Source organism: Saccopteryx leptura, chromosome 1, assembly GCF_036850995.1.
Source record: "Saccopteryx leptura isolate mSacLep1 chromosome 1, mSacLep1_pri_phased_curated, whole genome shotgun sequence".
Lineage (NCBI taxonomy): Eukaryota > Metazoa > Chordata > Mammalia > Chiroptera > Emballonuridae > Saccopteryx > Saccopteryx leptura.
Window position 1 is genome coordinate 377,136,274 of NC_089503.1, and position 13,966 is coordinate 377,150,239.

At 51.3% G+C, this 13,966-nt stretch overlaps 1 protein-coding gene and 1 non-coding gene across 3 annotated transcripts; one reads left to right on the forward strand and one right to left on the reverse strand.

Annotated features, from left to right (window-relative positions):
* Positions 1-316: 316 nt before the first annotated feature.
* On the forward strand, positions 317-392 carry TRNAT-UGU (transfer RNA threonine (anticodon UGU)). The gene has a single exon. It is a non-coding gene; the product is annotated as a tRNA-Thr (tRNA).
* Positions 393-1,452: 1,060 nt separating this feature from the next.
* On the reverse strand, positions 1,453-13,921 carry KLHDC3 (kelch domain containing 3). Of its 2 annotated transcripts, XM_066359397.1 has the most exons (15): positions 13,629-13,921; positions 11,307-11,519; positions 10,953-11,129; positions 10,700-10,815; positions 10,441-10,512; positions 10,104-10,317; positions 9,937-10,023; positions 9,677-9,785; positions 9,478-9,551; positions 5,098-5,245; positions 4,896-4,962; positions 3,384-3,488; positions 2,970-3,044; positions 2,754-2,871; positions 1,453-1,975 (listed from the first exon to the last, which is right to left on the reverse strand). In XM_066359397.1, exons 2-15 carry the CDS (start codon positions 11,458-11,460, stop codon positions 1,839-1,841), a joined length of 1,653 nt encoding a protein of 550 aa, XP_066215494.1. In that variant the 5' UTR covers positions 11,461-11,519; positions 13,629-13,921; the 3' UTR covers positions 1,453-1,838. The 2 variants fall into 2 exon arrangements, with proteins under 2 accessions (XP_066215494.1, XP_066215493.1); XM_066359396.1 differs by lacking the exons at positions 1,453-1,975; positions 2,754-2,871; positions 2,970-3,044; ... (1 more) ...; positions 4,896-4,962; positions 5,098-5,245 and adding exons at positions 7,520-8,143; positions 9,277-9,355.
* Between the last annotated feature and the right edge of the window lie 45 nt (positions 13,922-13,966).

Here is a 13,966-nt window from a genome sequence, read left to right on the forward strand (position 1 = left end):
GTCTGAGCGCAAAAATAGCTGTGCTTGAGCATCAGCTCCAGATGGGGTTGCCTGATGGATCCTATCTCCCCCTCACCTAAAAATAATAAACATCCACTCCTTCTGGAACCCTTACTATGACATACCTTCTTACTCTATCTTGTGTGTTTTGAACATCTTTTCTTTAGTTTCCATTTCTTTGTATCCATGCTCTGTGTAACTCCTTCAGCTCTACTTCCAGTTCCTTCTCTCCGTAGGTGTGTCTAACCTGCTGCATAGAGCGCATTTTTTCGTTTTTAAGAGTTTTAATCCAATCTGGTCCTTTAAAAATCTTGAGGCCCTGGCAGGTTGGCTCAGCGGTAGAGCATTGGCCCTGTGTGTGGAAGTCCTGGGTTCGATTCCCAGCCAGGGCACACAGGAGAAGCGCCCATCTGTTTCTCCACCCTTCCCCCTCTCCTTCCTCTCTGTCTCTCTCTTCCTCTCCCAGCCAAGGCTCCATGGGAGCAAAGTTGGCCCAGGCACTGAGGATGGCTTCATGACCTCACCTCAGGTGCTAGAATGGCTCCAGTTGTAATGGGGCAACACCCCAGTTGGGCAGGGCATTGCCCCCTGGTGGGCATGCAGGTGGATCCTGGTCGAGCGCATGCAGGAATCTGTCTGCCACCCCCTGCTCATTTCAGAAAAAAATTTTTTAAAAATTTGAGAGATATTGACTTGTTACTCCACTCATGAACGCACTCACTGGGTGATTCCTGTATGTGCCCTCACAGGAGATGGAACCTTGTATTGAGATGACCTTGGTGTATTGGGGCGATGCTCCAACTGAGCTACCTGGCTGCGCCCAATCTGGTCCTTCTTGCTAGTCTTTCCATTAGTCACACTTTCTCTTAAAACTTCAGACATTTCCTATTTATTTAATTTTTACTTTCAACAGCTATCTTTGCTGGTCTGATTACTGTTCCTAATGACTTGTTCATAGTGGTTTCTCTTTGTGTGCTTTGTTTCACTGTAAACTCACACTCCTTGAAATTTTATCTGAAGGAATTCCTTGAGGCCTGGGTTTAATGCAGTCCTCGAGAGAGAACTGCATTTACTTCTGCCGGGTACCTGGAGGCACTACCAACCTGAGACCACTTTAAACTGAACTGTCAGCTTGAGGATTTTCCAGTCCACACGGGTAGTAGGAATTCTAGACCCAAACAGCATTGAGAGCCAGCCGTGCTTCCATTATTGGAGAAGTTTTCTGTCCCCACCTCCTAACCCCTTGCATCCAGAATGAAAGTTAAGTAGGAGTGTAGTGGAACTGGTTCATTCTTTAAATGGTAGTGTCACCTTTTGGGTTTAAATAGTAGGGTTCTCTGATCTGACTTCCTACTTTGTAGCCACCTTAGGTTTTTGCTACCCCCACACGTAGTGCACTAAGACAGTAGTTCTAGGCCACCTGCTAACTCCACACAAAAAGCAAAACAGAAAGACGAGTGACAAGAATGTTTATGAACTGGCTCCTACATAAAGTTCCAATCCTGGGAGCCATCAGCAAACTCTGTGGCCTTCACCAGCTTTAAGGTCACTCATCCTTCTTCTTCTGCCTCAGAATCACCAGTGTAAGGTAAGGTGGGAGGACACGGGAACATGAACCAGATCCAAGCATAAGTGTGGCATGGCAGAAGGCTGAGCGGTTCATCTTCTCCGGCCCTGAGGCACTCTCAGACACTCAAGTCATCTCTGAGCAAATCTAGTTCAGGCCAGCTGTGATCCTTGTTCTTGAATGGGAAAGAACCAGAACAGGCCAAGCCCAAGTCTGTCCCCACAGATGCATTTCTCACTGGGGCAGTGGCAGAGCTGAGGACAGTTCCTTATTAGTCTATGTTCAAAGGGAGATGTCTTCTGTCCTTGCCTGCATTTCGACGCCTTTTTCGACTCAAGAAGCTGTCTAGTTTCTTGCTGCGTTTCAGCTCCTTGAACTTCTCAGCTAGGGCCAACTGTCGCTGCTCAGCTAGAGGACAGGGAGAAAGCAAGCTGGTAAGCAGAGGAGGAAGCATCCCACATCCCCTTTCCCCAGTCAATAGTTCTCAATAACTATGCTGGGATACATGATTTGTTCAGAGTTTACCAGTATATGTAAGCAAGCCGATTTTTTCTATGATTTCATCCTTTCTCTCTCTCTCTTTTTTCTTTTACTTAGAGGCAGGGAGGCAGAGAGACAGACTCCCACATGCACCTCAACTGGGATCCACCCAGTAAGTCCCCTACAGGGCGATGCATCTGTTGTTCAGCAACTGAGCTATTTCAGGGCCTGAGGCAGGGCCAATTCCATCCTTTTTCGATTCAACCAGGTATGAGTTCCTATGTGCCCAGCCCAGCATGTGTGGGGAGTAGAAAACAACAATGGTTACAAATTAACTTCTCCCTGCTATATTTCTACTTTCTCCCAATTTACCATGGGATCCTGCCTTCATGCCTCCCTAGGGAGCTTATGGACCCCAACACAATAATACCCTGCTATGGCCTCTGGCCCCATCCCTTTAACTAGCCTGTAATGTTGTATCTCTGTGTAACTAGCCTGTAACGTTGTATCTGTCTCTGTAACTAGCCTGTAACATTGTACCTGCCTCTGTAACTAGCCTGTAACATTGTATCTCTCTCTGTAACTAGCCTGTATTATTGTATGTCTTTGTAACTAGCCTGTAACATTGTACCTCTGTCTCTGTAACTAGCCTGTAACGTTATATCTCTGTCTCTGTAACTAGCCTGTAACATTGTGTCTCACTCACATTTCTTCTGGAAGTATGGACGATGGCCCTCCTGGGCCTGAGCCCGCCGCTCCTGCTTCAGAGCCAGGCGCAGCTCCTGCTGCCGCTTTTGTTCCTGCTGTGACAGTTCTTGCTGCTCCTAAGGAGCGAAGATGAGATGGGTGAATAGCAAGGACTGTGAACCACCTCCTGCCTGGAGCTGCTCTCGCTACCCATGAATAGTTCTGACTCACTCACCATTCGCTGAAGCAGCTGCTGCAGTTTGTCATGTTCCTCCCCAGAACGGTGTTTCTTCAATTGCTTTTTCACAAGCTCCACGGTGGGAAATGAACATGATGGTTACTAGTCTGTAAATGTAAGCTGAAATTCTGCGCCAAGCATTACACTAAGGAATTCACATATGTTAACTCAGTAATGTGAGACAGAAATGACAGTCTCTTTTAATGATCAGAAAACTGAAACAAAACCAGCTTAAGTGACTTGTCAATGGTCAGCTAGTCAACTGATGAGCCAGGATTTGAATATAAAACCAAATCAGGGAGAATTAAATCTACCTACCACTATGCTCCCAGTTCCCTTGGCCTGCCTCTCTAACTGGTGCCCTGGTTTCCCACCCTTCAGAATCCCGTGAACCAGTCTCATGCAGAACACCTCTTTCTCTTTGGCTCGGATGTCACTGAGGAATTGATACGTTTTGCCGAACACTTCAGGATTATATTCCCCAGACAAATTGTCGAAGCGGGGATCCCGGGTTACCTTGGTAGAGAAGAGAGAGAATATGAAAAAATGGTTCGGTCTCCTTTCACAAGAGTACTTCCTTCCTGACCAGGCGGTAGTGCAGTGGATATAGCGTCAGACTGGGATGCAGAGGACCCAGGTTTGAAACCCCAAGGTTATCAGCTTGAGCACAGGGTTGCTTGCTTGAGTGTGGGATCACGGTCATGACCCCATGGTCACTGGCTTGAGCAAGGGGTCACTCGCTCTGTTGTAGCCCCCCAGTCAAGGCACATAAGAAAGCAATCAATGAACAACTAAGGTGCCTCAATGAAAAACTGATGCTTCTCATCTCTCTCCCTTTCTGTCCCTATCTGTCCCTCTCTGTCTCTATCACCAAAAAAAAAAAAATTTTTTTTTTCCCCCCTTTCTGAAGCTGGAAACGGGGAGAGACAGTCAGACACACTCTCGCATGCGCCCAACCGGGATCCACCTGGCACGCCCACCAGGGGCGACGCTCTGCCCACCAGGGGGCGATGCTCTGCCCCTCCAGGGTGTCACTCTGCCGACTAGAGCCACTCTAGCGCCTGGGGCAGAGGCCAAGGAGCCATCCCCAGTGCCCGGGCCATCTTTGCTCCAATGGAGCCTCGGCTGTGGGAGGGGAAGAGAGAGACAGAGAGGAAGGAGGGAGTGGGGGGTGGAGAAGCAAATGGGCGTTTCTCCTATGTGCCTTGGCCGGGAATTGAACCCGGGTCCCCCGCACGCCAGGCCGACGCTCTACCGCTGAGCCAACCAGCCAGGGCCTTTTATTTTATTTTTTTAATTTTATTTTTTTAATTTTTATTTTTTAAATCTTTTTTTTTCTTTTTTTCCTTATTCATTTTTAGAGAAGAGAGAGAGAGGGAGAGAGAGACAGAGAGAGAGAAGGGGGGAGGAGCTGGAAGCATCAACTCCCATATGTGCCTTGACCAGGCAAGCCCAGGGTTTCGAACCAGCGACCTCAGCATTTCCAGGTCGATGCATTATCCACTGCGCCACCACAGGGCAGGCTTGTATTTTTCTGAAGCTGGAAACGGGGAGAGACAGTCAGACACACTCCCGCATGCGCCCGACCGGGATCCACCCGGCACGCCCACCAGGGGCGATGCTCTGCCCACCAGGGGGCGATGCTCTGCCCCTCCGGGGCGTCGCTCTGCCATGACCAGAGCCACTCTAGCGCCTGGGGCAGAGGCCGAGGAGCCATCCCCAGCGCCCGGGCCATCTTTGCTCCAATGGAGCCTCGGCTGCAGGAGGGGAAGAGAGAGACAGAGAGGAAGGGGGGGTGGAGAAGCAAATGGGCGCTTCTCCTATGTGCCCTGGCCGGGAATCAAACCCGGGTCCCCCGCACGCCAGGCCAACACTCTACCGCTGAGCCAACCGGCCAGGGCCTACTTTCTGCTTCTTGCTTACCTTCTTACTGACAGGGACAACTTGACGCAAAAATGGCACCCGGACCTTGGCTGACATTTCCAGAGGCCTAAAGAGAAATTAAAGGACAGGTCAAGGGGATTCCAGTCTTGGTGAAAGGCCTCCCACCTGCCACCTAAGAAAACAGACACCTACTTAATGTCACAGGTATCCTCCAACACCTGGGGCAGGCCTTGCTCCTCACCTGTGCTTATCTGCAACACATGCATTCTGAACAGGTGGTCTAGAACCTTGCTTCTTAGTGCTGTTTCCAGCTACCAATTGTTTGTCTGTCTTAGTCCCCACTCGGCTCTGCAATTCCAACAGCTCCTCAAAGGACATGTTAGATGTGTCTGTGGAAGGGAGTGAAGGTGGGGGAGAGGGGGGACACAACTCAGCTCAGCATCTCCCGCTGCTGGAAAGACAGTATCCCATCCTCATTGCTCAGGCAACTGATCCTCCCCAATATCCCCATCAAACCAATCCTGGGCAGGACAGGTTGTACTGGTGCTGCACAGCCACCTTACTTCCCAATTGTTCCAGCTACCTTGGGACCTCACCTTGCTAAGGAAAGTATATAAAAGTAAGGCTAGTGGTGGACCAAGCCACAGTCCCTTCTTTCTCACCCTCTCTTTTAAATGTTTTCCCCTTCTTTTCCAAATGAGAGGAGGGGAGATAGACAGAATCCTGCATGTACCCCAACCAGGATTCACCCAGCAACCCATCTGTGGCCAATGCTTTGCCCATCTGGGGCCATGCTCACAACTGAGCTACTTTTAGTGCCTGAGGTGGAGGCTCCAGAGAGCCATTCTCAGCGCCTGAGGCAGATGCTCTCCAACTAATCAAGCCACGGCTGTGGGAGGAGAAGAGAGAAAGAGATAGAGAGAAGAGGGAGGGAGAGAGGTGTAGAAGCAGATGGTCACTTCTGTGTGCCCTCACCAGGAATTGAACCTGGAACATCCACATGCCCAGCCGACACTCTACCACTGAGCCAACCTGCCAGGTTTCTTTCTTTCTTTTTTTTTTTTAAATATCAGTTCTCGGTATAAATTTTTTTAATTAATTATTTTTATTCATTTAGAGAGAGGGGACAGAGAGAGAGGGTGGGGGAGGAGCAGGAAGCATCAACTCCCATATGTGCCTTGACCAGGGAAGCCCAGGGTTTTGAACCGGCAACCTCAGCGTCCCAGGTCGACGCTTTAACCACTGTGCCACCGCAGGTCAGGCCTGCCAGGTTTCTCACCCTCTCTTTTAAATTATTCCTTCACAGGTTTCCCCAGAAGAGCTTGTCTCCCTTGCCCCCAGTTACCACTGCCAATGTTTGGTTCATACTCTCAGCACCTCACATCAGTGTTCCTGCCTCCTAACTGGTCTCCCAACCTCCAGCCTCACTCCTCTCAAAGCTACGCTCCCCACTTCAGCCTGGAGACATCTAAAACACAAATATGATCACCCCACCTCATCACTCACTACCACATAAATATACTTCAGATCATGTCACTCCAGAACTCACAACTCCCTAATGCCTTCCATCTTGCTCAGAGTAACAGCTATAGATAGGCCTTATAATGACCCGAAAGCCCCCAGGAGGCCTAGCCCCCACTTTGTATCTAATCTCCCCTCATCAACTGGTCTCCTAGCAGTTCCTGAGTAGGAAGGTGTGTTCCCACCTCAGTTCCTCTGCACTCGATAAAATTCATCCTTTTACAACATACAATTCTGTGCTTTGTTGCCTTTTAATATATTAATCCACATTTTTTTTTTAACTGCCATTCCTAAAAGGTAAGTTCCACTAGGATAGGAGATTTTGACTGCTTTATTTACTGTATTTCCAGCATCTAGAACTGTGTGCGCATTCAGATGCTCAATAAATATTTGCTACATTTCTTGAATCTGGACCTACTAACCTTTCCCCAGCAACCCATACCCCTTCCTAACTTTGTGCTTCTGCACAGGCGTCTTATCCCGGCGGAAACCCCCCATCCTCCCTTTTAAAAACTGCTCAGCATGTCCTAAGCCGGGATGTATCCCCTCCCACTTCTCACTTCCCGTTGCATTGGGGACGCTCCCCGTGCGGGCTCGCGGTAATTGCGTTGCTGGCGCGGGCACTGCAGCCGACGGGGAGCCCCGAGCTGGCTGCCCCGCATCCTCACCCTTCCTCAGGTCCTCGGGCCCCGGGGCCCCACTGTCCGCCCCGCAGTCTCGAGCCCCGCGGGAGACCCCGCGAGCCGTCCCGGCGCGGGAGTTCGCTCTCGGCATTGGCTCGCACTGCGCGCGGGGCGAGGACAGACGGCACTTCCGCTCCGACGGTCCGCGCCCGCCTCTTCCGGCACCCCGCCCCGCCTCTTCCGGCAGCTCCCGGGTGGCCGCACCACTGGTGACGTAAGAGCCGCGCACGCGTGCCGACCGCCGGACTGCGGCGCAGGCGGCCCTAGGCCGAAAGGAACGCCCACTGGCGCTAACGTCACCGCCTTTTGTCGCATGGCCTTGGATTCCGCGCCGATGAGAAACTAGGGCCAGGCCGCGGTGGAATTTGCCTTGGGGATGCTCCTGGCCGAGAAGCCAGAACCTCAGCACCCTGCCCCCTGGGCAAACGCATCCCCACCTTATTTCACACATACAGATAATTCATTTGTAAGTTTTTAATTCATTTTTATAAAATCTGAGCTGGCTGAGAGCATCAGGGTTACAGCAACAGCTCAAGGAAGGGGGGGTGGGATATTTGCTGGTCCCCGCCTTCCCCAGGTCGGGGAGAAGGAGATTTCATGACAACAGCTGCAACTTTTCTCAGCTCCCAATCAAAGCTCATGGCTCAGGCAGGGGCAGGGGATGAAAAGAGAGCTGGGGGGAGCTCCGTGGCCCAGACACTGCTTGCTTCTCCTCTCTCCCCATTCCCTTCACTCCTCACAGAGCCTGGCTGGCCCGGGGCAGAGCAGAGGCCCGGGAGCGGTTGGAAGGAGGTGGACGGGACAGAGCACCAAGGGAAGGGGCCCTCGGCCCAAGGAGGGAGAGAACCTAGCCCTCCCTCCACAGCTCCCCACTGAGTTCACAGCACAGAAAACACCTCTACTCCAACAACTCCATGTGGAAGTATAACAGGGTTCAAAGGGGCAGGCAGGCGAGAGGTGGGCAGGGGCAGTGAAGACAAAGCAGGCTCAGGAGGGGCGGCGGCAGAAACTTCCTCCTATCCATGGGAGGACAGGATGGGGCGACTAATATTGCTGTTGGTGGTCATGGCATTCAGCTCCCACCTGGAAGGCCAACAATGATAGGCATAAAGGACAGAAGAAGGAGCCTCCACCCCCGAAACCCAGAACTGCTAACAAAACTATGCACACACCAGTGCCTTCAACTTCCTTAAAGCCTGACTACCCAAAGCCACCTCTTCCTTACAGCCCTACTAAGTTTAACAATCAGGTCCCACCCACAACTCCACCTGCAAGCTGTGTGGACTTCCTGTTTATGTTTATATGTATATTCTTGTGTACAACACCTGGAGAAAAGCATGGGTGTACACATCTTAACAAATTTCTCAACCCACCTTTCCTCTTCTCAGATCCAACCAGGCAGCTCCTCCTCCTCCCCACATCAGAAATGCCCATTTTTGCTTTCAACCACCATCCTTTCCAGAGAGCCTGATTCAGCTCTCCTATCCCCCCCCCCCCCAGGCTTTCTCCACCCACCTCATCATATTCAAATTAAATCTCTCTCTTTTTGACAATTCTGTCATCTACAAAGATTTACCAAGAACCTCCTTATGCCAGGACCCTCACTACAGGCTACTTTGTATTAGGTAGTTGATATATATCAATCCTGGGCCTGCTTCTGATCCACCAGTTCAGCCTTATATACACTGTATCATCAAATACTGAACACACAGACCCTCAACAAATAAAGAGTTACACTGAACTGATACAACGACAGGGATGTGTCTCAGAGGGACCCAAAAGGGCACAATTATACAAAAGTACTTTCGGTGCTTGATTTGGACCTAAGAATGTATTCAAAGGGAAGCAGCTAGGAAGAACCTCCTTGAATTCTGGAACTAAGGTGATCCAGAGGCTCCTAAACTTATCCTGACTTTGCAGCTAGGTTCTAAGATTTAATCAAACTTTCTCAGCATGTTAACAAAAACAACTGTATAGGCTCAGATCTCAGGAAGTGATGCTTCTGAGCTTGGTTTGAAACATAATTTTTTTTTTCCATGTAATTTACCCAGCAGGCAGTTTATATCTCCTTCTACCTTATTCTCCACAAGTATGCTACATCTCCAGCAGGAAAAAAAACAAAACTATCTGCTCCATACTGAAACCAAGCTAACCAGGTCATGCTTGTGCTGCCACTCACCCTCAACCAATCCCTCCTTTCCAACCACTCACTGTACCTGATGTCATGGGGCAAACATGACTGGTCCAGGTTATGCTGAATCACAGCCAGTTTGCACAGAGTCTTCAGGCTAGGGCCTTAGAGGAGGCGTGGGAGAGAGGGAGATGGTCAAAGCCAAGGAAAGGATTCAGTCCTGGATGTCACCACCCACAGACAGGGACTCTGATGGCAGAAGAACTTTGGGAATAAGTATACTTACTGAAGTCCAAAATGTGTAAGTCAGAATGATCTATGAGGTCAAACTCATCTCCTAGGCCTTCCTCAGGAGATGGGCTGTAGGGATAAAGAGAGATGAAGGAAGGAGAAAGGCATATCCATGAAACCTTCTTGCCCAAATGCCTTCCATGATAGTCACAGACTTAGGCCCTTCCCTGAGCCCTCCCCTCTCTCCTACTAACCTGGTACCCCCAAAGAGGACAATCTTGTCACCAACAATACAGCAGCATTGGCGCCGGCGGGGACATGGCCCCTTCCCCTTAGGTTCAATCTTTTTCCAACTGAAGGACACTAAAGAGAAGTTTATATGGAGATTCAATACCTGCCCAGTCCAAATAGTCGTTCCAACCTCAACCTCTTAACTACTCAAGATTGTTTTTTTCTTTCTTTCTCTCCCTCCTAAATTGCTTCTTGTTCCTCCCTTAAAGACAGTGTTCCTTACCAGGGTTAAACTTCCACAGATCATGGAAGTGCCGGTTCAGCCTTGCATTATAGCCACCAAAGATATACAGCTCCCCATTGTAGCCAACTGGAAGGAGAGAGGCATGTCAAGAGTGTTAGGACAATGGGTGGGAAGGGGGACTCCATAGGGACCTAACAGACACTTACAGGCTGAGTGGCTCCGGCGCCCCTCAGGCAGCACAGGAGTGGGTGGACAGTCCAGCCAGGCCTCAGTCCTGGTGTCAAAGACTCGGATGCGGTTGCAGTAAATCTCATTGTTGGAATGGAATGGCCCAAAGCGGTCAGCTCGACCCCCAAAGACATACATGTGATTGCCGAGCATTGTGGCTGAGTGGAAGTCCCTCCAGCGGGCAGGATTGCCCTAGGCAAGAGCAGAGAGATGAGGGTGAGCAAGAAGGCTGGGACAGGATCTGCTCTCACTATTTGGGCTTCCTATGCTTTCTGCAATTGCGTGTGGGGATCTGAGAAAGAAGAAAAGGCAGACCTTTGTACAGACAAGGGTCCATGTCATGGTGGTTGTATCCAGCTTGTGAATGTCATTGGAAAAGCAGTCCGCCTGAGTGGGTAGAGGAAGGAAGGGAGGGAAGAAATATAAGAGGGGGTCAGAAGTGACTCTCTGACCCTCCATTCATCCCTTCAGAACCTGCAAAACAGGCCAAAGCCTCCCATTCCACCCTCCTCCATTCCATTCCCTTCTTCTTTCACATTCCCACCCTAATTCTCTACTTTCTTTCCACACCTACCAGCTGCTCATAGCCTCCGAAAATGTACATGATCTTGCCCAAGACACATGCCGAATGTCCGTCCCGGGCCCCAGGGACTGTTCCTGACACTCGGGGTGTGGACCACTTGTGAGTATCTGAAAGAAATGAAAAGGTGGACCAGGTAAGCACCTCTGACACTCCTCCTAGACTCTGGGGTGCTCTATTCCCAGCCCAGCCGACACCCTCCTAGCCCTGTGAGGCACCATTTGGAAGAACATAGCCCCATACTCACTGACGTCAAAGGCATAGAGCACATTGCAGGCCCCTTCTGTGTCATTCCGTCCGCCCCAAAGGAGGACCGTGTCATCAATGAGGACAGTTGAGTGTCCATACCGCATGTATGGTACCACAGGAGGCTGCCCACGGATGGTGGGTCTTACCGGGGGAAGCTTTGTCCAGCGCAACGACACTGTGGGCACAGCTCAGCTTAGCCTTGGAACCCTCCTCCCAGGCTGCACATCCTTTCCCAAACCAGACAGACAGTCATTCCCTCATCTCCTCTGGCCACGGGGCCACCACCATAACCCATTCGACCACCTGTTACCCTCCGTTGTGTGCACCCAGGGACATTCCCCGCATTACTTACCTGCATTGAAAATGTGTACATCAATCTGACGTAGTGTTTCATAGTCTTCACCAGAGCAGTAACCCCCGAAGGAGTATACCCGGTGCCCAACAGCCACTGCAGCATGGTTCACCCTGCGGGGCCCGCCCTCCAGGTGCACTGTCCACCGTAACATCCCCTGGGCCGCTGGTTACAGCAACATGCCTCCCCGGCAAGGCCTGCTGCCTCTGCTACCTGCATACAAATTAGGGCCACAGGCTACTCAGGCAAGACCTTTGTCTGGCTCACCAGGACTCTGCCCAGGACCAGCCCTTGTCTCTATGTGTCACTCTGGTGTCCCTCCCACACCACCCCTCCACAGCTCAGGTGGCTGGCCCTGCCCCAGAGGAGTTCCTGAGGTCAAGGAGCTAGCCCTGGCCTTGCGTTCCCCAAGGCAAAGGGTGGGGCCACTCCGACCTGATTGCCAGCTCAGAATCTGCGGATTGAGAGCACAGCATGATCACCCCCTACTCATAGAGGCTCCACCCTGGCCATGGCCTGGCACAAGCTCCAGCCCCCTTCCCAGGCCGGTGGGTTCTGTTGTATTTTTGGCTTGCTCTGCTTACTGCCACCTCTCTAAGAATCTCGGTGCTCTTTAAGGTGGGGAGAGGGATCTCAAAATACTCAGAGCTATTTATAGCCCCGCCAGCCCCAGGGAGTCCATTGAAAACTGGCATGGGTGCTTCCAAGCAGAAAAGCTTTTAGGCTTTTAAAGTAGAATAGTCCCCCTATCCAAGACAGGGTGGGATCAAGGACAGGGACCGCCATATCACTATGGATAGTTAGCCCCTCATAGGAAGCTCTTGTCAAACTAAGCTGTTGTCATCAGGGTTACCCAGGGCCCCTCACAGGCATGAAGAGTTCCTTTGACAGCTGGGCCTGGTATGTTGCCAAAACTAGGAACTTAAACCAGAAAGGTATGTGGTCCACTGTAGACTGAAGGGATGGAGTGGGGTGGAGGAAGGGCTTTCTCCCCCTGCCACTTCCCCAACCCTGCTATTGTGGTAGAGACAAGCTGTTTCTAGCAGCTGTTCTCCCACTTGAGTCCCTGAGAAGGCGGTGGCAGTGGGGGTGTGCACTAGAAAAGAGAAGGAAAGCAAATCGCCCTTGGGTACGAGATCCCTTTAAGACAGCCTGCCATCTGAGTGATAACGGGTGCATCTGAAGGCTGTCGAGCACAGCCTCTTGTAACTAGCACTGCCTTCCGTGGTAGGCACCTGTTGGGTTTGGGTGGATCATCTCCCTGTTCAAGGTAGAACTTCAGGCACAGAGAAAGCTCAAGTAAAGGAGGCCCCTCACAAAAAAGAGATGGCTTTTCGCTTTCTTGCAGTCCCCTCCCCACCCATCCAACCTCCCTCAGCCCCCAACCCAGGCTTTAAATACCCACCCTGCCAAACCTGAAAGAGCTCCAGGAGGAAAGCAGTCTCACTTCATTACTACTGTCCTCAATCCGAAAGATCTTGGATGTGGGTTTGTGGGCATAGATAGGGAGGTTGATGGGCTTAAGAGGGGAGTCCTTTGTCTTCCCTCATAGCTCCTATTCCCCTTCAGCTAAGTCAAGGTAAAGAATGTATAGGGCAGAGAGAAGCAATTCCATGCAAAGGTGGGGAGAGAATCTTAGCTTCTCTTCCTTAAAGACAACTCAAGCTCATGGAAAACAAGGCCCCAGACTCTCAGGGGCTCTGTTATCTTGGGGTTTCCGCATACTCCATCATTACTGCATTCTCAACTTCTTCAGTTCCCTTCACGTGCCTGTCCCTCTCCCTGGTCTCTTGCAATTTCCCCTCCCCATTTCTAGCGCTTTTCGATCTGGGAGCTTTGCAGTTTTCTCCTTATTCCTCTTCCCATCACTCCAAGCTCCACCCGACAGCTCTCCATTTTCCCTCTTCCACTACGGGAAGAAAGGTTAATAGTCATTGACCCCTTTCGGCCAGAGATGTTCCTCCCCGTAAATGACGCTATCTCTAGATTCTTCCAAGTCATCCCAACCTCCCCTCCCCCACAGCGCCAGGCATCTCGCCCCCCTTCCATCACCCTCAGCTTCCCGGTTCTCTTCATAACCCAGCCTTCCTTCCAATTCCCTCAGTGCTTCCTCTAGCCACCAGATCGCTCTCACCCATCACCTCACCATCCTCCCCCGACCCTTCCTTTTCCATTAACGCTCTCCTTTCCCATCATCCCCTTAGTTCCTTCCCCACCCCCACCGCATCACTGTCAGGTTCCCCCCGCACGACTCCAGCTCCAGGCAAGGACGTCCCCAGCACCTCCCAATTTTCCGTGTAACATCAACCCATCCCGGGCTACCTTGCCAGGCCGGGCCGGGGCGGGGCCCCGGGCAGCCTGTAGCCCGTTGCGCGCCAACCGATGACTTGGTCTCCAACGAGATAAACACAGCCAGGCTCGATTCTTCCGGCGGGCAGCTGTGTGCGCACGTGCAGTCAGAGCTAAGTGCGGGAAGACTACCGGGACTTGTAGTCCACCGGTTTTCAGAGGGACGCCAGGTGCTGAGGAGTGGACAGGAGCTGTAGGAGATTCTACGCATGTGCAATGTATCCAAAAAAAACCCACAAAAACCCACCGTGACAAGTTACTGGGAACGTAGTTCTCTGTTGTCTGAGCCTGGGATGACAGCAGCAAGCAAG

Excerpts from the sequence above, each read along its gene's own strand:
- KLHDC3 (XM_066359397.1), bottom strand. The coding sequence starts at position 11,460 with ATGTTACGGTGGACAGTGCACCTGGAGGGCGGGCCCCGCAGGGTGAAC. Across the intron at positions 10,024-10,103 it reads GCGCCGGAGCCACTCAGCCT|TTGGCTACAATGGGGAGCTG; the intron begins GTAAGTGTCTGT and ends CTCTCCTTCCAG. Across the intron at positions 5,246-9,477 it reads CTTACACATTTTGGACTTCA|ACACATCTAACATGTCCTTT; the intron begins GTAAGTATACTT and ends TCCCTTCCACAG.